Source organism: Chanos chanos, chromosome 2 (genome assembly GCF_902362185.1).
Source record: "Chanos chanos chromosome 2, fChaCha1.1, whole genome shotgun sequence".
Classification (NCBI taxonomy): Eukaryota; Metazoa; Chordata; class Actinopteri; order Gonorynchiformes; family Chanidae; genus Chanos; species Chanos chanos.
Window position 1 is genome coordinate 4,141,503 of NC_044496.1, and position 20,836 is coordinate 4,162,338.

General features: G+C 41.6%; 2 protein-coding genes and 5 non-coding genes across 7 annotated transcripts; 1 reads left to right on the top strand and 6 right to left on the bottom strand.

Moving 5' to 3' along the window:
- The first annotated feature begins 1,834 nt into the window (after positions 1-1,834).
- trnaa-agc (transfer RNA alanine (anticodon AGC)) lies at positions 1,835-1,907 on the top strand. Its single transcript has one exon. It is a non-coding gene; the product is annotated as a tRNA-Ala (tRNA).
- A 122-nt stretch (positions 1,908-2,029) lies between these two features.
- trnaq-cug (transfer RNA glutamine (anticodon CUG)) lies at positions 2,030-2,101 on the bottom strand. The gene has a single exon. It is a non-coding gene; the product is annotated as a tRNA-Gln (tRNA).
- Positions 2,102-2,799: 698 nt separating this feature from the next.
- On the bottom strand, positions 2,800-2,871 carry trnaq-cug (transfer RNA glutamine (anticodon CUG)). Its single transcript has one exon. It is a non-coding gene; the product is annotated as a tRNA-Gln (tRNA).
- A 99-nt stretch (positions 2,872-2,970) lies between these two features.
- Positions 2,971-3,043, bottom strand: trnaf-gaa (transfer RNA phenylalanine (anticodon GAA)). The gene has a single exon. It is a non-coding gene; the product is annotated as a tRNA-Phe (tRNA).
- Positions 3,044-3,805: 762 nt separating this feature from the next.
- trnai-aau (transfer RNA isoleucine (anticodon AAU)) lies at positions 3,806-3,879 on the bottom strand. Its single transcript has one exon. It is a non-coding gene; the product is annotated as a tRNA-Ile (tRNA).
- A 1,917-nt stretch (positions 3,880-5,796) lies between these two features.
- Positions 5,797-9,334, bottom strand: bcl2l10 (BCL2 like 10). Its single transcript, XM_030764722.1, has 3 exons — positions 9,277-9,334; positions 7,963-8,373; positions 5,797-5,978 (listed from the first exon to the last, which is right to left on the bottom strand). The coding sequence occupies exons 2-3, from the start codon at positions 8,368-8,370 to the stop codon at positions 5,853-5,855; spliced, it is 534 nt and encodes a 177-aa protein (XP_030620582.1). The 5' UTR covers positions 8,371-8,373; positions 9,277-9,334; the 3' UTR covers positions 5,797-5,852.
- Positions 9,335-10,556: 1,222 nt separating this feature from the next.
- Positions 10,557-19,097, bottom strand: gnb5b (guanine nucleotide binding protein (G protein), beta 5b). The gene is made up of 12 exons (XM_030765799.1): positions 18,972-19,097; positions 18,105-18,216; positions 17,479-17,615; positions 17,241-17,282; positions 16,738-16,814; positions 16,263-16,395; positions 13,981-14,124; positions 13,565-13,656; positions 13,224-13,272; positions 12,736-12,832; positions 10,925-11,091; positions 10,557-10,618 (listed from the first exon to the last, which is right to left on the bottom strand). Exons 1-12 carry the CDS (start codon positions 19,095-19,097, stop codon positions 10,607-10,609), a joined length of 1,188 nt encoding a protein of 395 aa, XP_030621659.1. The 3' UTR covers positions 10,557-10,606.
- Positions 19,098-20,836: the final 1,739 nt, after the last annotated feature.

Sequence of the window (20,836 nt, forward strand, 5' to 3'; positions counted from 1 at the left end):
GCTGATTGGTCGGTTTTACGACTGATTGCGAATGTAATACTAAACTAACTATTCATTGCGGCGTTAATGACTGCTGCACGCTGTCATTAAAATAGCTTAAGTGTCGTGGTTTAAGTGTCGTGTTCTTGGCATATCTACACGATACATGAATTGAGAGATGAAATTAAAATAAAGCCGAATTTAAGATATATTTTGTTGTTTTTAGTCTGCATCCCACATATGGCTGTAAATGCCGTAAAGCCGTAATGCCGTAGGGTGGCTCTTGGTGCGTAACGTTACAGATACTTACAGAGATGTATTTTACTGCAATTTAAAAACCGTATAAAAATCTAAAAATGCAGCGATCTCTATTGTATCGACCCCGTATATCGAAAACATTGTGAAATTTGCAAGAAAAAAAATTTTACCCCATGAAAGTAACATTTTTGGGGGTACAGCTCCATAGGCCCCCATTCATTCTGAACTTACTCGTGAACTTCCTATGAAACAGGAGGTTCTGAGAGTGGAAGTTCTCTCCTATTTAGAAATTCTCTGGTTCACTTAAAAGATTGGGGAAAGGGAATTGGCCCAACCTGCAGCACAAGTACTTGCTCCTGGTAGGCCTTTTGGACTGAGCTTTCGGACATTGACAACACTGCACTGCTCCCTGCTCCGCTGGACCAGCCATCCCCAGCCGTCAGTGCTTCATCTCCTGCTCCACTGGACCAGCCATCCCCAGATCTAAGCGCTCCATCTCCTGCTCCGCTGGACCAGCCATCCCCAGTCCTAAGCGCTCCATCTCCTGCTACACTAGACCAGCCATCTCCAGCCCTTAGCTCTCCATCTCCTGCTCTGCTAGACCAGCCATCCCCAGCCGTCAGTGCTCCATCTCCTGCTCCGCTGGACCAGCCACCCCCAGCCGTCAGTGCTCCATCTCCTGCTCCACTGGACCAGCCATCCCCAGCCGTCAGTGCTCCATCTCCTGCTCCGCTGGACCAGCCATCCCCAGCCCTCAGCGCTCCATCTCCTGCTACACTAGACGAGCCATCCCCAGCCGTCAGTGCTCCATCTCCTGCTCTGCTCCGCTGGACCAGCCATCCCCAGCCCTCAGCGCTCCATCTCCTGCTACACTAGACCAGCCATCCCCAGCCGTCAGTGCTCCATCTCCTGCTCCGCTGGACCAGCCATCCCCAGCCGTCAGTGCTCCATCTCCTGCTCCGCTGGACCAGCCATCCCCAGCCCTCAGCGCTCCATCTCCTGCTACACTAGACCAGCCATCCCCAGCCGTCAGTGCTCCATCTCCTGCTCCGCTGGACCAGCCATCCCCAGCCCTCAGCGCTCCATCTCCTGCTCTGCTACACTGGACCAGCTGTCAAAGTTGCCTGAAGAACAGCTGGTAAGCAAGTTATTACTTCAAGCAGAAATGATCCTACACTACCCATGTAAATGTATCATAGACTGCATCTATCCAAATGATAAGTAATTAATCGCAATGATGCTGTGATTGTTTCCCTCATAACTGTTACTCATTATGTTTATGTTTACTATATTATTTCAGGCTGTAGATGAACACAAAATGCCAGGCATGGACAGGGTGGACAACCTAGCTGAATACCTGGTGGAGCTGTGTCATGAGCCATCCCTAACATTTACCAACCAGCGGGCTGGCATGATTGTTAGCCTGTGGCACAACCTGCTGCCATATGACCAACAACATGTAGGCTTTGCTGCACGGTTCCAAGAACGGCTCAACCAAGGCTGGTGCCGGGCTCCTAAAAACAAAAAGGAATTCGCACTGGGTTGGAGCGCATGATGTACTTTGTTCTGAGTGCATCGGGTTCCCTCGTAGTGGCAAGGGGAATTAGCTCAAATGGTAGAGCGCTCGCTTAGCATGCGAGAGGTAGCGGGATCGATGCCCGCATTCTCCATAGTCTTTTTGCGCAATAGTGGCTAGTGCTACTGTGGGCGACCGGCTGCAAAATCTAAAGGGTTGCAACACATAGGGCTCAGTCAGCGTGTCATTCTCACGGATGCGTCAAAAACAACGCGCAGGTTCCACCGAGATTTGAACTCGGATCGCTGGATTCAGAGTCCAGAGTGCTAACCATTACACCATGATAACGTAATATTAACACAGACATCCCCGGTACAAGGGCGTTGTGACCTATAACTACTATTTTGGAGAGGGTAAATTGTATTTCTGTATGCAAAGAAGAGCCTCACATCAAAATGCCGAAACCAAAACAATGAGAAAAAAATAACAGATAGAGAGCTAAAAAGTAATTTAGCCCATCGCCAGCAGCACGGGGGTTTCCAAATACATCGATAACCAATGCTAGCTGCTAGCTAGCTGAAGGAAAAAGAAAACCAATTCCGATTCAGTCAAGACGAACAAGTAGGCAACATGTTTTCAAAGTAGCTGTAATTACTGAATCTGTTTGAGTCCATAGTATCTGTCCAGCAGTCCAGCTATCTTAAAAGTCGTTTTCACTTTTTTTTTCTTAACAGAAAAGGGGCCTGAGAAGTTTCTTGGCTCTGAGTTAATCCCTGCCAACATTTGGAGGTTGTCTGTTGGCAGACTGGTTGAGTTCATATAATCAGTTAGATAGGGGGAATTAGCTTAAATGGTAGAGTGCTCCCTTAGTATGTGAGAGAGGATTCGATACCCGCATTCTGCAAACTCTTTTTGCACAACAGTGACTGTTCAGTAATACTGTGGAGTAGCACTTTAGTCACTGGGTAGCTGCAAAATCCACATGGTTGCAACCCACAGGGCTCAGTCGGCGTATCGTCTTAATGGATGCCTCCAAAATAACGTGCAGGTTCCACCGAGATTTGAACTCGGATCGCTGGATTCAGAGTCCAGAGTGCTAACCATTACACCATGGAACCGTAACCACGTAAGGTTTTAACGCGTGTTGTGACACATAACTACTATTTTGAAGAGGGTAAATCGTATGTCTCTATGCAAAGAAGAGCCTCACGTCAAAATGCCGAAACCCGGGATCGAACCAGGGACCTTTAGATCTTCAGTCTAACGCTCTCCCAACTGAGCTATTTCGGCTATGACGTAAAGCGTGACGTACTGGTACATAGGAATGCAATTATACAGCCGGTTGTCGTGAATGAGCAACCCATCTTTGATTTAATGCCGGGATCAGACTACACGATATTTTTGTCTTTCACGATGGTCGCCATGTCAGATTGGGCTATCATAGTGCCATAAATTCTTGCCATGGCTTGGCCAGGAGACAGGCAATATTACAAGTACGACCCTGACCAGTAATTATGTGCTGCCTTTCACGACCTTGCGCGAGTTCATAGGTCGTCCGGGAGGACGATTCTCATTCATCCTATTGATCAACGTCAAGAAACGTGTCGTAGGAGATGTCAAACTAGGCAGGAAAACACAAAAAATTCTGACATGCCAGACTCTTTCTACTAGTGGCCATAAACCTGTATAACTCCTCCCCCTTCTGTAGGGCTGACAGCTGAAACATCAGACACTTCTTATAGTTTTTATGTTAGGCACTGATGTTATATTTATTACTTCATTGTCTTCTGTTTATACGTTGTAATTTTTGAGCAACCTTTGGCACAAGCATTTTACCTCGGGATAAATAAAGTTCTGTCTTATCTTATCACATCTTTTCGTCGGGGTGTCGTGGAGCGTCCCAGACGTCACATCGCTGTTCTTAGATGATGTCACACTACAGGGCGTTTTCGTGCCCAATGCTGGAAGTTTGTCCGTGACGACAAAATCTTGTCAAAATCGGGCTGAATTCGTGTAGACTGCGCTGGCATAACGATATGAGAAGAAAACGTGTGGCCCGTACGGGGATCGAACCCGCGACCTTGGCGTTATTAGCACCACGCTCTAACCAACTGAGCTAACCGGCCTATACAATACATTATAATAGCTCTATTTTTGTCGTCATTGTAGTATACTCAGTTATCTTTGGTCTGAGAATTTGATTTGTAAAAAGTATAGGCTATGTTTCATAATGGCGATTTCAAAACCCCTTCGTCCTTGTAGAACCACCATATATGTGCTTACCTACATAGCTTCCAAATATAGTAGGCATTTTTGAAATGATTATCACTCTGAATATCACAACTATCTTTTGTTACAACAGCGCAGCATAGGTGGTTGACTGTAGATCGACACTACACAGTCGTTGGTACATTTTGGGTAGTTTTTGAAAACAAATAAAATTGGGGATTTTGGTAAATTTATACTTTATAGTCATTCTGAGATGTTAAGTGTGACTTGACCATCTTCCTTATGCAACTCTTCTGCAGACAAATTAATTTCTCAGTCACAAGTTACATTTTCTATGTAATGAACATTTCATCTGCCTTCATAATCAAAGTACATACTAAAACAAAACTTAAATTATACATCAGTTAAACATAATATACCGTTTCAGTCAGCAGTTAATGATCTCATCGTTAACTTTCAATATCATTTCATCATAATCGCATTCGGAGAAACTGCTGTCCGAAAATCAGGGTGGTTTGGCAGCCTTCCTGATCGACTCCAGTGGATCGACGCTTTCACGGTTTGAAAATAATTTCTGTAAAGAACCGCGTACTTTCCAAATTCAAACATACAGGCTTACCGAAATGTTTTGAGAGATAGCGAGGGAGAGAGAGAGTGAATACAAGAGACCAGAAAATGACGTTGGAAAGAAGTGTAAGACTAATGGAAGAGTAACAGAGGACTACAGAAGGGGACAGTTATATGGGAGCCAACACAGCTAAGCTAAAAGTTCCAAAAAGCAACCATGATCCCCTAGATGCAATTTTGCAGACAAGAAAGAGAGAGCAAACGGTATTCAGAATAGCATTTTTATTTTATTAAGAAAGTGTTAAATAAATTAAATGATGTAAAAATATAATGTTTTGTCAAATGGGAAATTGTCTAAAGGTAACAATTTGTTCTTAAATGGTAAATAAATAATTTTATAAACTAAATTGGTCACTTGTGTCAATGAAACAAAGAAATGCTTGATATTTTACAAGCCAGCACCTTGAAAACTCCTTAAGGTTATGTATAAAATATATTACGTAAACAAATGTTTTTTGTTTTTGTTTTTTTTTAAACCAGCTGTCATGAGAAAAATGATATGAAATGAAAGTGGCTGTGGTTTACACACTCATATAAATATATTAATTTAGCATGTTTCTATGCTTCAGAATGGTTTTCTACACATCAAAACAACAGTGGTCAACAAAATGTAGTAGCTTTCAGAAACATGAAACCAAACTGACTGACAGGAAGAAAGAACAGAAAAGAAGAACTAAAACGGAGCCCTGGGGTCGCTTTTCCTTTTGGTTCCATTATTACTTAATGAGAACTGCTAGGGGCTATTACTGTGCAGGAATGGACACAGAAATTCGTAACCAAAGCATGTAAAATCCAAAACATTAAAAAAAAAAATTGTTGTATGATATGCAAACCATCGCCAATTACATTATATCAGAAGGCCATATTTAATTGTTGTCGTTTTTTTTTTACAGTCAGGATCTACATGTGATCGGTTTGTTGTAATTTATGGGGAGAGTGCAAAGAAAACATTCAAGTGAAACCATGTCTGTTTCCAAAAATCTTTTGACACACACAAACTTAAGTCAATAAAACCAGGACAAATAAAACGGTGAATGAGCCATGGATGAGAAAGAGCGAGAGAGAGAGAGAGAGCGGGCGGGAGGGAGAGAGAGAGAGAGAGAGAGAGAGAGAGAGAGAGAGAGAGAGAGAGAGAGAGAGAGAGAGAGAGAGAGAGAGAGAGAGAGAGAGAGGGAGTGAGAGAGACAGAGAGAGAGAGAGAGAGAGAGAGAGAGAGGACAAAACAGAGGATTTTTGAGCAGGTTCAGCGCACCAGGAGAAATGTGAGGCCGGCAATGCCAACCCCAGCGGCCGCAAAAAGAGCTGTCTTCACCGACGACTCCACCTGGTTCGCTTCTGATGCACTGCGGAAAAATTTACAGAAACCCTCCTGCAAAAAAAAAGAAAGAAAAAAAAAAAAGAAAACGTTTAAGCAAAAACACAAAGCAGGAAGTAAACACTGAAGTTCAGGGGGAAGTCCAGCCTTTTTGCTTAATGAGCCCATTTTAATAATTAACCAAACTTCTCATAATTAAACGGTGAACACAAGTTACCTAATAAGTTACTTCAGTTGCCTGATCCAGGTTCTTTTTTTTTGCTGGTGATTTACATTTTGACTTTTGAGAGTGAAAATAGCTTAAACATCCTGTTGAAGACCAGCTGAAAAAGAAGCTGCTTTGTCCCACCTACTGTAAGAACGAATGAAAACGGCAACCAACCAAATTACAGGGCAAGTGAGAGAGAGTGGTTTTTGACCATAACTCCTCAGTAAGTGTTAAAACAAGCACCTATGTCAAAAAGCAAGGGCCTCCTCCATAAGATATCAGACTTTTTCTAATATGCACTGATAACAGCCTATTTCAGTATGACATCAGACTGCACAGCCCTTGTCCCAGCATATCAATGCAATGGATTACTAAAACATTTTCCAACAACTGAAACAGTTGGAAATATTTCTATCTATGGACTTTGACCTCAGTGATTCGTAATTACATATAAATACTGATTATATGTTTAATTAGATATATATAGCTTGATGATGAAAATATTTTTTTATTGAAAAGAAAATCCTGGGTTTTGTGTCACATTTCATCTTTAGCCACTTTCTTTGTCAAATGACCCTCCCCCCCCCCCACACACACACAAATATATTTTTAACTCTCAAAACCCAAACAAAATGAAAAACAGCTCCAAGCAAGTTGCTTCGTTATGTGTTTGCAGAACAGCTGCATTCTAAAAAGCCACCTGCTGCCCTGGTCTAAAAGGGGCCAGGTGCTGAACATTTGTCAGTGCACTAAAACAAATTCGTCTGTGGCCGTTGTACAAGCAGCTTTCTGTTTGAAGCATGGAAATCACCAGTGTGCCTCAACACAAAAGAGTCCATGGCCAGCATCGACATGCAAGTCTGAAACACCTGATCTACTGCACTCCAGAACATTAGAAAAGGGAGAGTCTCTGCGTGTGTGTGTGTGTGTGTGTGTGTGTGTACTCACCTGGCTGAACCCACAATACTACTTTAAGAGGGCTGTGTCACAAGCATATGAGGTTAGGTTGCATTGGCTGTAATTATGGCTAAAAAAACAAAAAAAACAAAAACCTTTTCATTGAAGTACAGCACTCCCCTTTAATTTCATTCAGTGGCAATCTCTGACTTGGGATTTGGAGTTTATGCCTCTGTTTCAGCCAGGTCATGATAGACTTGGAGATGGTTTTTTTTTCCCTGCTTAGATTACTGTTACTTGGGTAGGACGTACATGTACAAAAATATATTTTATTTGTTAGAGCGGAGAGAATCTAACAAACACTCAAACACTTTAGCGAGTATTTCTGTTATTTTATCAAAGGTTTCTAAAGCAACAAACATTCCTAAAATTCTTTGGCCTGTATCACTCTCTAATCGTCCAGAGTGGAACCGCTGCATGACAAAAAAAGCTTTCTGAAAAAACCTTCCCTCAAATCCACACCAAACTTGTAATTTCTCAGGAACTGCAGGAATGCATTTTACACAAAGGACACATAAAATGTCCAAAAAAAAAAAGAGAGAAAAACCCCACACAAATAAATTCTTAGATTCAGCTCAAGCTGTGGTTAAAAAAAAGTCCCTGTGTCAGATAAAAGAGTATCATAGTCATTACACACAGACTCCCATCCCCTGTTGTTATGGCTGCAAGGATTTACGTGTGTGAGGATTTACTCCGCGCGACCGAATCGTTTGATCCTATCTCAGTCTGGTACAGGATCGTCCCTTGTCTTTTGTATGTAGTCTACTTGTGGCAGACTACAGAAAAAAAAAACCTGTCTACACAGAGTAAAGGAATGTTTAACACTTGAAACTTTACAAGGCATTGAAGAAGTTAAAGATTACTCATCCTTACCCAGCCCTCGTTTTCCACAAGCCAATCTCGTTTTTCCCTTCCTAAATAGTCGGCTATGGTTTCCGCCAACTTCCGACAGCACAATTTATCCTCTCCCCTGGAAAACAGTTCACTGGCCAGCACTCCCGTAAAAGTGAAGAGGGACACGACCCTCCCCCAGTTTAGCTTTCCATCCCCTACAAGTTCCACCATCACTCTCCTAAGACAGGCGCTTGGATCCGAGCCGCAGGTGTCCAGGAACGTTTGGGAGAGGGAGCGGAACTTGGACTGATGCTGCTGCTCCATCTCCTTGGCCAAGTGTCTCATGGCTTGAGCTGACTCGCTGGGAGGTGTCCGTTGGATTCCGTTGCAGAAGTCGATGTAGTCTTCTGCCAACACCAGAGTCTCATCCTTCAACCAACAGGACATATTCTGTGGAGAAAATTTTTGTTGTTGTTGTTAAAATATGTAAGCACAACAGAATGACCATATTCGGGGTTTTTTTCCCCGACTTAAAGCTGTAATTTTTGACGCCACTTATCTGAGGCTGCACTAGTTCTTTCACCAGCCTGCTCATCGTTATTCTACTTAAAGCAGGTAAAGGCAACGCGCTGCTGTGCACAAAATACTTGTATTTTAGCTAACTGTAACAAACAGGGCATTAACATATTATGAATAAATCATCGATCTCAGTATGTACGGCTTTAGAAACGTGACTAGCCTTAATCGCTAGCTAGGCTGGATAGCGTATGTGGCTTTTAAATGAATGCAAGATGCTATCGTTAAAGAGCTAGCGAGGTTTCCGACAGAATGCTACGTTACATTACGTTACATCACGTCACGTCTGTAAATAGCTAATAAACAGGTTGAGGTTGTTTTAAAAATATTTATCTATCTTCCACTATTATGAAACTACTATATATGTTATGCTACCTATGTGTGGGCTCCCGCTCATCCAACCTGGCTAGCTAGCTTGGTCAAATACAAATACCGGGGAATTCTTCGTTGAGAGTAAAGCCGCAATCGACCAGCCGTCTTTAAAAATATGCCTGCTAAAAGTGTTCCTGTTGTTGAGCAACACATAACACAAACGGCGGTTTATAAACATTACGTAAGTATAAGTCAGATGCATCAGTCAATGAATTAACGTTAGACACAAAGGACCTACTGACAAATAGGCGCAGATGTCATACAAGAACAACATTGGGGTTATTTCTGACGACTGGAATGCTCAGTGCATTTAAAAAATACGATTCGTTATTTAATTTCACGAAGACTGAAACCCACAAAAGGATATTGTGGTTGTTTTCTGATAAATAAGCAAGAAATGCTTACCCTCCCAGCGATGTCAAACTCCGCGACGCGTAAAGGCTGTCGAGAAGAGAGAAAACTATACCCGCAAACTACTTCCCGTTCTAGGCTTTTTTTGGTCTCTTTATTCATTCATGACTCCACCTCTGAAATACGTCATTGGTTCCCCTTGTCACAAATCACAGTGGCTTTTTAAATAGGCCTATACATATTTGAGTCGTGCGCAAAACATTTATTATACAAAAACAGTGCTTTTGTTATAAATTTCACAGACTTATTATAATTGAACTCATAATACGCATGACACGATGTCCACTGTCAATTTTCTTTAATATATATTTATCTTTGCTGTCAGATATATGCAGTTGTTATAATCATAAAGCAAAAATACTATTTCGTGTTCTTTTAGGTACAATTTCACATACTTAAATTACAACCTATGTCTGAACTCATTTGCAGTGAATTCATATGTAAATTAATCCTCAACGCATTCATACCATACTTACTTTTAATTTATTACTTTATAATGCAGATAAATGATCAAATTCAAATCAAAAAGTGCCTCTTTAACAATGTAAAATATTAAACAAGCAAAAGGATACAATGTGATGTTCTATTGCGCGCTATAAGGATTATGTCATGAGGTGCCATCCTGTTTTGTTTGTTGAGGGCATACACAGCCCTTTGAGACTTTAAATAGTGATACCGGGCTCTGAATAAATTTGAAACTTACTGAAAACCTGGCTATATTCATGTGTAGAGACAATGTATTTCACTTCTGAATTTGCAGGGGACAATGTGATTAAACAATCAAACATTCAAATGAATTTTAAAATAGTATTCTACAGCAAGCAAAAGTCAAAATGAAATGCCACTAAAGACTAAATTGAACTGCTCTATGTCTTATAGTAGAAGACAAATATACTTTTCCAGCAGAATCCGATACATACAGTTTATAAACATTCCAGCTGGGTTCCAATAGTCCATGGACAACAAAATGATTGAGAAATCACTTCCAGCTTCGAGACCCAGCTCATTACTACATACGGTGCACAGACAGATAAGTGAGTTCTCTAATCAAAACTCCTTATTTCAGTTTGTGATCAAAGTAATAACAACACAAACCTGATGACCTAGCTATGACTGCATGAATAATTGAGGTAGAGAGAGAAAAGATAGAGAGCGACAATACATCAATGTGAGTGCTTTTTAAAAGAAAAGAAAACAAACAAACAAACAAACAAGCAAAGCACCCAGTTCTACAAATAAAAATCCAGTGTTGGGTGTACTGGACAATGCCTATGAACATGAACAAGCTGTTAGCCTCTTTCTGAGGTGTCGAACTCCGTACATCTCAGGCCCAGATCTGAAAAATAAAGAGATCATGAGGTCATAAATGGACGCTATGCAAAATCTGTGGTGATAATGAAGACATCATTTACATAGAGAATTAAAACAGGAAGGAAGTCCTTATATGGTCATGATCTTCCAGTTCCCTTTTATTGGGAGTGCAGTTCACAAAGTTAAAGTGATTCTGACCCGGACTGGGGACTTTAAGTGGAAGTGAAACCTCACAAATAGTCCAGTAAGAATTTCAGTCAAATAACCTACAATATCACAAAGTGTGTGTGTGAGAAAAGCCGTGTTCTCTCTCTCTCTCTCTCTCTCTTACCCTGAGGGTGTTGTCCCAGGATCCAGAGCAGAAAGCCGTGCCGTCTGGAGAGACACGCACGGTACTGACCCGGTTCTCATGCCCAAACAGAATGGCCACTCTGGTGCCTTTCAGCACATCCCACACATTTATGGTGTAGTCGTTGTACCCAGCAAAGAGCAGCCGGCCTGGGAGAGAACCAGGATGGAACAGAGTTGTCTTACCAAGGGAGCACAAAGACAAAGTAGATCTAACTGAAACTCACTGTGTATTGGCTTGGTTTGTTCTGAAGCTTTTTTTTGTCCCCCTGGTTGTTTTGTTTGATTGGTTAACATAAAAAGTACTGGTATTTCCATGTGAAGGTGATTCCCCAGTCTGTCTTATTTTTAATTGAACAAAACACCCTAAAAGAATAATTCAAGATAATAATAGTGGCTTACTGATGTTTAATTTACATGATAGAATTCCACATCATACACAGTTATTGTCATTAATGCTCCGTATTCTACATCACATACAGTTATTGATTTAATCCTTAGTATACTCAGTGGACTTACTTTCACTTCATTTGGTTTTGGCTTTGTGCCTAAAATATCAGTCATTTTCCGCATTAACATTTTAGGCTAGGAAATCACCGAGATCTCATGATAGAGATAAAACAACCAGGGAATTTATGAGAAACTTTTTAAGAACACATACAGAAACAAACAAACAAACAAACAAACAGACAAACGAAAATCAGAACTCTCGGTGAGTATTGGTGAAATCTGCGTTGCTTGCACCAAAACATCGTTTCTTGTCTACACACTAGCCCTTTAAGAGAGGGGCTTTTTTTTTTTTTTTGGGGAGATGCTGAAAAACAGGATGAGTGAAGTGACGAGGCCTGGACTTTGACCTGAGACGCTTTGGGAGAGCTGAGCCCGTGGATTCCTTCTCTGCCCAAAAACAAGTCAGGGCCTGTTTGTGTGTTGTAACGTCTACTGAAGGTCACTCTCTAGAATCTGGGCCATTGTGTCGGCGGCTTTTCGGCAACTGACGGACTGAATGTTAACAGTCATTTAGCTGTTACTTCATCAATATGTGAGTTAGTGTCTGGACCATCCAAATCTTCTGATTCTCTCTGTGGTCTCACAAATACCGATAAGATCTTCACCCTGCACCTATGTGCCTTTGTGTCACACATATGTCCATTTCACTCATTTTAACATGAAATCAGTTGAAATCATTGCAATTGCAATTGATATAACCGCAGTTGTAATTTCCTTTTATTTAGCAGATGCTATAATCCAGGGCAACTTACAGGAAGTGCATTCCGGTTGAATAGAAGATCATTAATAACGTGTTCCCATTAAGTAAGGGACTTTCCAATGAGAAAATGCCAGCTACAGCCTGTTTTTTTTTATTTATTTTTTTTATTAAATATAAGTACTATAGTAACAGGTTTGATTAGTCCAAGCTCAGGAACACTCTGAAAAAGTTCATGTTAGTTTAAAGTCCATGCTGACAAGCAATATTTAGTCATCTGAAGAATTCAGCCTGTCTGAGACCTTTGTTTATCTCTTTTCACAGCCTGGGTTGGGATCCCATAGACTAGGCCCATACTATAACCTTAGGGGATTTTAGTTTTTTTTTTTTTATTATAAGCAAGTCCAGATAATACTGTTGCCATAGAGACGTCACCTGGTCTGGTCTGAATCAGTCATCCCACTGTGTGCTCTATAGACAGCCTTAATATGCAGTGATGTTGAATGCATGGCAAAGCAACAAGAACAGAGAACAGAAAAACAGTATCTGAATCTCTGCAAAAATGAAAGAAAAAAAAATCCGATTACCACTGAGGGAGAAGTCTACGCTGGAGGCTCCAAATATGATACTCTCTTTGGAATAGATAGCCACCTCGCGATCAGCCCGCAGATCAAAAAGACGACACTGAAACACAACATTCTCACTGTTTGTAAAGAGGTTTGACAGCGTTCAACTGACAAAAGGCAAAAATCAAGTTGTTCACAGTAACCTATTGTCATGAATGTAACTGAGGCTCATGAATTTGAATACAGCTCTCTATTTTAATCATTCGATATCACATGATTATATTTGGGACACACAAACGTGACCTTTGATCAGGAACATCAGTGTTGGATGAATGATTCACACATAATCAATCAAGCCGTCACTGGAGCATACCGCAGGGACTTAGACATACAAATCAACAGTTGCCACTCAATAGAAAAACACCAGTGTTTATCTCAGAGCATTGACAAATGCCAGGTACGCTCAGGGGATAGGGGTCATCCAAGTTCATTCACATGGCTTCACTCACCGTAGCGTCATCCGAACCTGACGCGAAAGCATCTCCGCTGGGATAGAATCTACACAGAAACAAGAAAAACACAAAGAGTAAAATAACTCTCCACACAACAGAGTTGCCAGCAGGGGCGTTTGCTCTTAAACAACGAGTTAGATTCAAAGATTACAAAACAGCTGACAAGGAGGGATGTTCACCCAAGTGGTCGACAGTTTAACACAATCTCAAAGAAGACTTCTACGCCGAGAGCGTCTCACCTGCCAGAACTTTGATCGGTGGATGTCAGTGTGGCACAAATTCAAACAGCGTTACAGGGTGGAAATGTGGTAATAATTCAGTCCTGTTAAAGCACTCACTTGACGGCGTTGATATCTGAATCATGGGTTTCAAAGGACTGAATGTTCTGGCCGGATCGCATGTCCCACACGTTGGCCTTCTTGTCACAGCCCTTAAAACACACACGCGCACGCGCGCACACACACACACACACACACACACACACACACACACACACACACACACACACACAGGAGCGCAAATTTACCACGGCCTTTCTCTGAATGACCTCAAACAAAGGTCGACAAAGTTCTCTTTTTCCTAATCATGTTTAAACACTCAAATGGAGAACAAAAGAAACAAACGGGATTTGCTGGGCTTTGTAATGAGTAGGTGCATAAGACTCTAGAACGTAGCGCTTTGTTTGAGATCTGCTCTCTGTAAAAGTCAGGTCGATAGACTGCCGCGGCCGCGGCGGGAAAGGACAAGCACGTACGCCCGAGATGAAGATGTTGCTCGTCTCAGAGGGACCCAGGTCGAGAGTGAGGACGTCGGCAGTGTGACCGTGGAAACTCTGAAGCAGCTGTCCGCTCTCCACGTCCCACAGAGCGCAGGTACCGTCCCCGCTGGACGTCAGAATCTGAGACAAACGGACACAAACGGACAGAACCACAGGACGCTAACTGTTAGAACAGAGACAGTGTGTGCTGACCTGGAGTTTTAGATGGAGTTTTAGTGCTGTTCACTGCCCCCATGTGCTGAGACTGTGTAATTACTGCAGAGAAGAGGGCTCCATTTGGAAGTAATGTTTAATGAAAGACATTCTCAGTTGGTAAACCACGCAATCTATAAAATGACCATAAACTACAAAATACACACACACACACACACACACGTATAAACTAAATAACTCCTGTGTCCAACAATAAGGTGCTCTCTTCTGTCTCGGTTGGGTTTGTACACCATTTTTTTTGTAAGTGCTCTATAGACCACATCAAAGACATTCATTCAACCATGAAGTGAGCTTCTTTTCTTTGGAATCACACAAACACACATGCGAACAGACAGAGAGTGGCCACTCAGTAACGCAGCGAAGCATTTGCGCGTTGTTCTAAAAATAAATAAATAAATAAATAAATAACTGAATAAGACAGACTGCTGCATTAAAAAACATGAACGCTGGCCTTTGGCATGGAGGCACCGACCCTTTAGTAAGGTAATGATCACACGACCTACATAAAAGCAGAACCGTGATCATAATGTCTTTAAGATGTCATGGTTACCACAACGCTCTGAGAGCCGTCTGAGGCTTTCATCAGCAAACTACACAGCAGAAAACAGAGATTCTGGAGCACGGCATCTGTGAGGGACGGTGCTTTACGGACGGTTGTGTCTTCTCTGGAAATATGAATTAAAAAATGCAATGTCATGTTCTGTCAGCAGGGCTGAGAGGAGAAAAACAAAGAGCACATTCAGTGAAATGCACATTCATTCCACTCAAGGTTTTTTCCCCTTTTTTGTTTTTTTTTGTGGCTTTCCTGAGTACAGGAAGCCTTTGATATCATGTCTTTGATCACAGAGTACAATGCTCTTTTGGTTTCACAGAAAAGTACTCACTCACTCACTTATTCACTCACTCACTTATTCATTCACTTACTCACTCACTCCCTCCCTCCTGCACTTCTTACTTGGCTGCTTTTCTGAGTAGAACATTTATTTAATAAGATCTGTCACTTTTCTTTTAATTTATGAGAAAGATGACAGGATCGTTCAGCTGGTGATTACAACGCTGTTTCATCTCATTCGTAACCATAATCATAATCTCTGAAAATCACCTAATGAAGACAGGATACGAAACTGAAGAGCTGTTTTTTTCTCGATGGTGAGACTGTGGTGAGACTTTATGCAGTAAATGATGAAAGATTCCAGTGACAACTGAATTAACATTGCCATCAGCAATAACAGTTTACCTACAACGTCATATCGGAATAATTAAAAACATACGTGTCTGTTCCTCCTACGGGATCCTTTGAATAGCTTGCAAATGATGTTACTGTCTACCAGTTCAAACTCATTACTGCTAATGTCAGGGAAAACACGTATGAATAAGCATATAAATGACTAAATGACCAAAGTGGCTTACTGAACAGAGATAATGATAAAACATGACGGTGGGCGGGTGTCGGAACAGAGACGCTGGGTTCAGGGGCTGTGCTTTACACAGCTCAGTGTCACCAGCTACTTTACCAGATAAAGGCTGCTTAGAGACTATGAATAGATACAGAGTGGCAGGCCATTACACACGACTCCACGGCAACCTAAAAAAAGGTTCCGCCGAAGAAGAGACTGTGGTGAATTATTAAAGCGAGGCTATCTCCTCCCTCGGACACATTAGAAATCAGTCCACGTTCTCTAATGGGTTTTTGCAGCGCTTCTTTTGACCAGTCCCTCAAAAATGATTTAGTGCAGTTAACAGGTGCCCACGGCTGACGCAACGCTTACATTGTAGTATGTAATAGCGTTTGGTTTTCTATGCCCAAACGCAGTGGAATCATAGTGAGGTGACACTGAGACCACTGTTAGTGGCTTCTGCTTTTATCATATCTTTGTATGAGTAAACGGAGAGACATGGTCAGTGCTTTAGTAGACATGAGGACATGTGGCCACTCGTTCAGCATTTCTGCTACTTCGTGGACAGGTACACACACACACACACACACACACACACACATTTGCTAAGACCTACACATGTACACGGATACACAGGCAGCCTCTAACCTGCATGTCAGAGTTGGTGAAACTGCAGGCCGACAGATAGTTTGTGTGCATGGCCACAGACTTCTTCTTGGCTGCCAGGTTCTCGTTCTTGTCCAGAGACAGAGGGTACACAGAACACTTGTTGTCCAGGCCCCTGGAAAAAAAAGAGAGATTTTTGAAGAGGACTTATCCTTCAAGGTCACTGGAGGAAACTGATGGGCCTTAAGAACAAGGTCTTGGTCCTAGTTAAGAGTCTGTCTCTATGCAGCAAGATCCCTGCAGTGTGACCAGACTGACTGACCTATTAAAAATGAAGCAGTCCACTACAGAGATGCCTCTAATGAGAAAAGCCACTCTAACAGGTCAGAATCCTGCAGAGAGGTGCCTTAGACTGTTAGCCATTAGCGACACTTCTTTAATCAGAGCTGTCGGATGGTATCTAAAAGAGTTCGCTACCTGATACTGATATGACTGAACGTCAATCGGTGAAACTTACCCACAAGCAATTGCGCAACCAGAGGGGGCATAGGCACAGGCCATCACCCAGGTACATGGCATGGTCACTGCGTGCTCCTGTACAACGCACACATCAAACACAGGCATATCGTTTTACAACACGAACAGACAAAATAACTAATACTCAGAGGTAGCACTCTATAAAGGCACTAGCCGTGTTTACATTATCCGACATGCAAAGCCGGTCCGGACAAAGACATACATCTAGGCGTATGTCCAGTAAAGGAGTTACACGGACTATTCGGTAAAGCACGATAATGTCTCACTAAAACGGGATTAGCGGAGCTTCCATTAGAGAGCGCTGATACAGAACAACAGGCAGATGGGAGGTGCTGGTTTATGAGATGCAGATGTTGGATTACAGCCTGCTCTGGTGAATCCCACTAAAACGACTCCGTATGATCCAGAAAGCTAATGAAATCACTTTCAGGCGTGCGCTGTTTTATTTTTCTTTTCTTTTATATTACTTTATTATCAACTTACCTTATTGGTTGTATAAGCATCCCAAACGATCACTTTTCCATCCTGGAATAAACATAGGAAAAGTTAATATTATTAAAAAAAACCTCTGATAAAGAGTTTCAGTATAAATCGTTTGACATTGTAGCAAGGGGTCAAAAGTCCACAACCATGCAGAACATCTAAATAAACTCAGTAAAAGTCCTTCATAGTCAGAACCATGGACAGAGACAGTTAGGACACAGCGTGGTGACTCTCTGACCTGCGAGGAGCTGACGATTCGTCTTTTGTCTCTGCACCAGTCCGTACAGAGCACCTTATTGCCGTGTCCCTTCAGCGTTCTCCGCGTCTTCATCACAAACTGCCCCAGTGCCTCCACCTTCTCCGCCACCTGATGCACTATATATATATATATATATATATATATATATATAAATAAATATTGTCTAATTTTACGACGTTACTATCGGCAAAACATTCGTTCTGTTGAAAAAAGGGAGCGAGTGCAGGGGTATCGGCTGAACAGTAATCGCATTGCCTATTGACAAATAGATGAATTATTTACAAGAGATCAATAATCTGATATTGGTCGTGCAGCGTAATAAGAAATCATAAGGTCCCACGCTTCCACGTGGATAAAAGTGTTCTTCTCCTGATCAAGAAAAGTTCTTTTTCATCAGTCACAATCTCAAGGATGTAAAATATCGAGATAGCATTTCTCGTTTATCCCGGAATAGTCTTCCGACATATTTGCATCGGCAAAAGAAAATTAGTGTTTATATATAAACAAATACAAAGAAAACAGGAAAAGGTTACTGTAAATGTTAGTATTTGCTGTTGCGTTATGTGTTATTATTGCGAGGCCCTTTCAGTGTCCAAATCACTCACGCTCAACATCGTGTAATTTGGCTCTCTCCTCCTCCAGCTTCACTTTCAGGTTCTCCGATTCAGTCTTCAGTGATGCCAACGTCTCGCCCGGGGCTAATCCCTGGCAAGCCATCTTTTAAAAGAGGTAAGAGAAAATAATTATATATAGGCAAAATATATAGATATATTTTTGCCTTTTTGCTCGGTTTTTGGAGAGGCTAGGCGCAGCGCGCACAACTGATGCTGAACCTGACGTCACTAAGAAGATACAGTCTTTCCATGTGAGAAGAGCGCTACAATAACACTCGCTGCTTTGTCGTCGCTGTGTAACTTCGCTCTTTAATATCTGTGATAAACCCCGCACTTTCTGAGCCCATATATACAATATAAAGCCGATCAAAACACAGTTGTGTACGGCATTATTTTACAACGTAGCCTAAGCATTATTTTACCATGTACGCATGATATAGCCTACCAATGTTGCTAATAAAAAAATGAGCGGTTTCATGTCGCCTGTTCTTATCTGTTGGCTAAGAGTCAACCCCCGGTCTCTCTATCTTAAAGGAGGAGTGTACTTTGCAAGTGCTGGCATTTGTTAGTTGTCATCTGAAGCACTCTTGTCAGCTTGTCAATGCTTAGTGCTGAAAGCCCACTCTCTTCGGCAGAAGGCGCTTCAACTATGCGAGATCATTTGTAATACTCAAGGTAGCAAAAGATTGTCGTAGAGCCTTGGATTTGAAATAACGTCAGAAAATGTTTTGGTCTGAATCTTTACCAGTTTACATATTGAATTTTGTGTTTCGCAACATCGCAATTAAACGAAGATTATACGACAGTGTTTTGAATGTGACCTGTGATGCAAAACAAGAACAAAATCAGAACTCCTACCAGCTCCACACATAGCGAGCAGTAATTGATGGGTTCATTCTTCAAGTAGATGTTCATCAAAGGTCTGTTCGCGCTACAGTTGTCGCAAGGGCCGAAAGTAGCGGCCAAGAATGTCTGGTCACACATTTTTCTGAGGAGCTGACGGGGATTCTAAGAGCACAGGAGAAAAGGTAGGTCACAAGAAAGCACCTTAACGGTTTAAACGTTCAATCTGTAAGGTGTCATCAAACATAGACAACATGTTGCAATATGCAGGGTTATGTAGGCTAGCACACTGAAGAATGACGTATAACATAAATGGGAATCTACTTCTTTCTTTATTTAGCATCAGAGATATTGTGCCTTGTCCCTCTCTGGCCTCCATCAGAGCCGGCTGTTCAGAGGTGTGTCTTAAAAGCCTCTGGCCAGGATAAGCAGTAATCTCTCTTCGCCTTATCCTCATCAAAGTCTCAGGACAGGACAGAACAGAACAGCACAGCACAGCGCTGCTACTGCTACAGTTTCACGAGACGTCGTTTTTTCTCTGGGGGCCAAGTTTACAGCTACAGCAGAATAATATTCATGTAGATGTTTTCCTTCACCGCTCACAAGAATCAACATTCCCTTTAACCAGATGAACTTTTGGAACCCCTTTGAGAACCCGTTAATTTACGCAATTTCATAAAATAGGCTCAAAGCTTAAAATTCCTAATGCCTGCAACAAAATAGATTCGCACTAAAACTGACACGTCTTCAAACTTCACTAATGTTAATAGTCATACTTCAGTAAAACTGTGAATAGTGTTGATCCTTTTGAAAACCTGGACTTAAACGAATATTTGAAACCATAAAGGTTCTACTGATACAATTCACTCGTGTAAATCTGATCCACAAAGGTAATACGCAAAGCAAAATTCACAGTCACCTTTGTAATATATAACAAAGGCAAATGCACATTTGCACCTCTAGTGAACTCTTGCCAGTCGACAATGAAACTAGATATATTTTAAGATATGTCTGTCTTTTTAGCATAACAACACTGATCAATTTTGTCCTTGTGAGCAAAAAAAAAAAAAGAAAAAGAAATCCATAAACACTAAACGAAAGCTTACCTGTGAGGGAAGTTTTCAGTGAGCGCACAGTCACAGCAGACAGCGTTGTGACTTAAGAGAAGGGGATTGGCCGCGAGGTACTGTGCTTTAATTTAAGCGCCTTAGAAAGGCATTAACGTTTTTACTCGGTGGAGGTAAATACCTGGAGGCCGCGGTGCCCAACTCTGAAATAGCAGGCAGTCAGATTTAGGAAGGACTAGCAAAGAAATCCTGAGCAGTCATGTTCATATTCACAGTCAAACCCTGAGCACACGCTGCAGTTGACCTACAACCTACAACCAAAACAACCTAGAATTACACATGGATTATGACGAGAGACTTAGTAAATTCTTACTGTGGACATTTACGGTGTAAATTACACATCTTAAATCTGTATTTTCCCTTATGTCACGTATTTCTCCCTACTATGCTTTTCCTTCAGCTAAGCAGAGAAAAAAACTTTGCAAACTTCTTTTCTTACTCTCTGAGACTGTATAAACCATATGTCTCCCAGATTTTTAGCAGAGCAGATTAAAAATATTACAGTTTTGAGGCCTTCTTAAAATAACATCGCTGACTGTTAACCACACGAGGGCGCTAGTGAGTGAACCGGTCTAAAAAAAAAAAAAAAACAGCATCTGTACCTCCGTTTAAGGTAACCAACGTGTCATAGCAACCATTTGGCAACCAAGTTACTCATGAATAATTTAGGTTCAGTAATAAGACCCCCCCCCCCCCCTTTGTTGTTAAGATTATTATTGGTTGCATTTTTATTTATTTTTCCATGTATGATAT

Excerpts from the sequence above, each read along its gene's own strand:
- bcl2l10 (XM_030764722.1), bottom strand. The coding sequence starts at position 8,370 with ATGTCCTGTTGGTTGAAGGATGAGACTCTGGTGTTGGCAGAAGACTAC. Across the intron at positions 5,979-7,962 it reads TTGTGGAAAACGAGGGCTGG|GAGGGTTTCTGTAAATTTTT; the intron begins GTAAGGATGAGT and ends TTTTTTTTGCAG.
- gnb5b (XM_030765799.1), bottom strand. The coding sequence starts at position 19,097 with ATGTGTGACCAGACATTCTTGGCCGCTACTTTCGGCCCTTGCGACAAC. Across the intron at positions 17,283-17,478 it reads GAATCGTCAGCTCCTCGCAG|GATGGAAAAGTGATCGTTTG; the intron begins GTCAGAGAGTCA and ends TGTTTATTCCAG. Across the intron at positions 16,815-17,240 it reads ATGCTTATACAACCAATAAG|GAGCACGCAGTGACCATGCC; the intron begins GTAAGTTGATAA and ends TGCGTTGTACAG.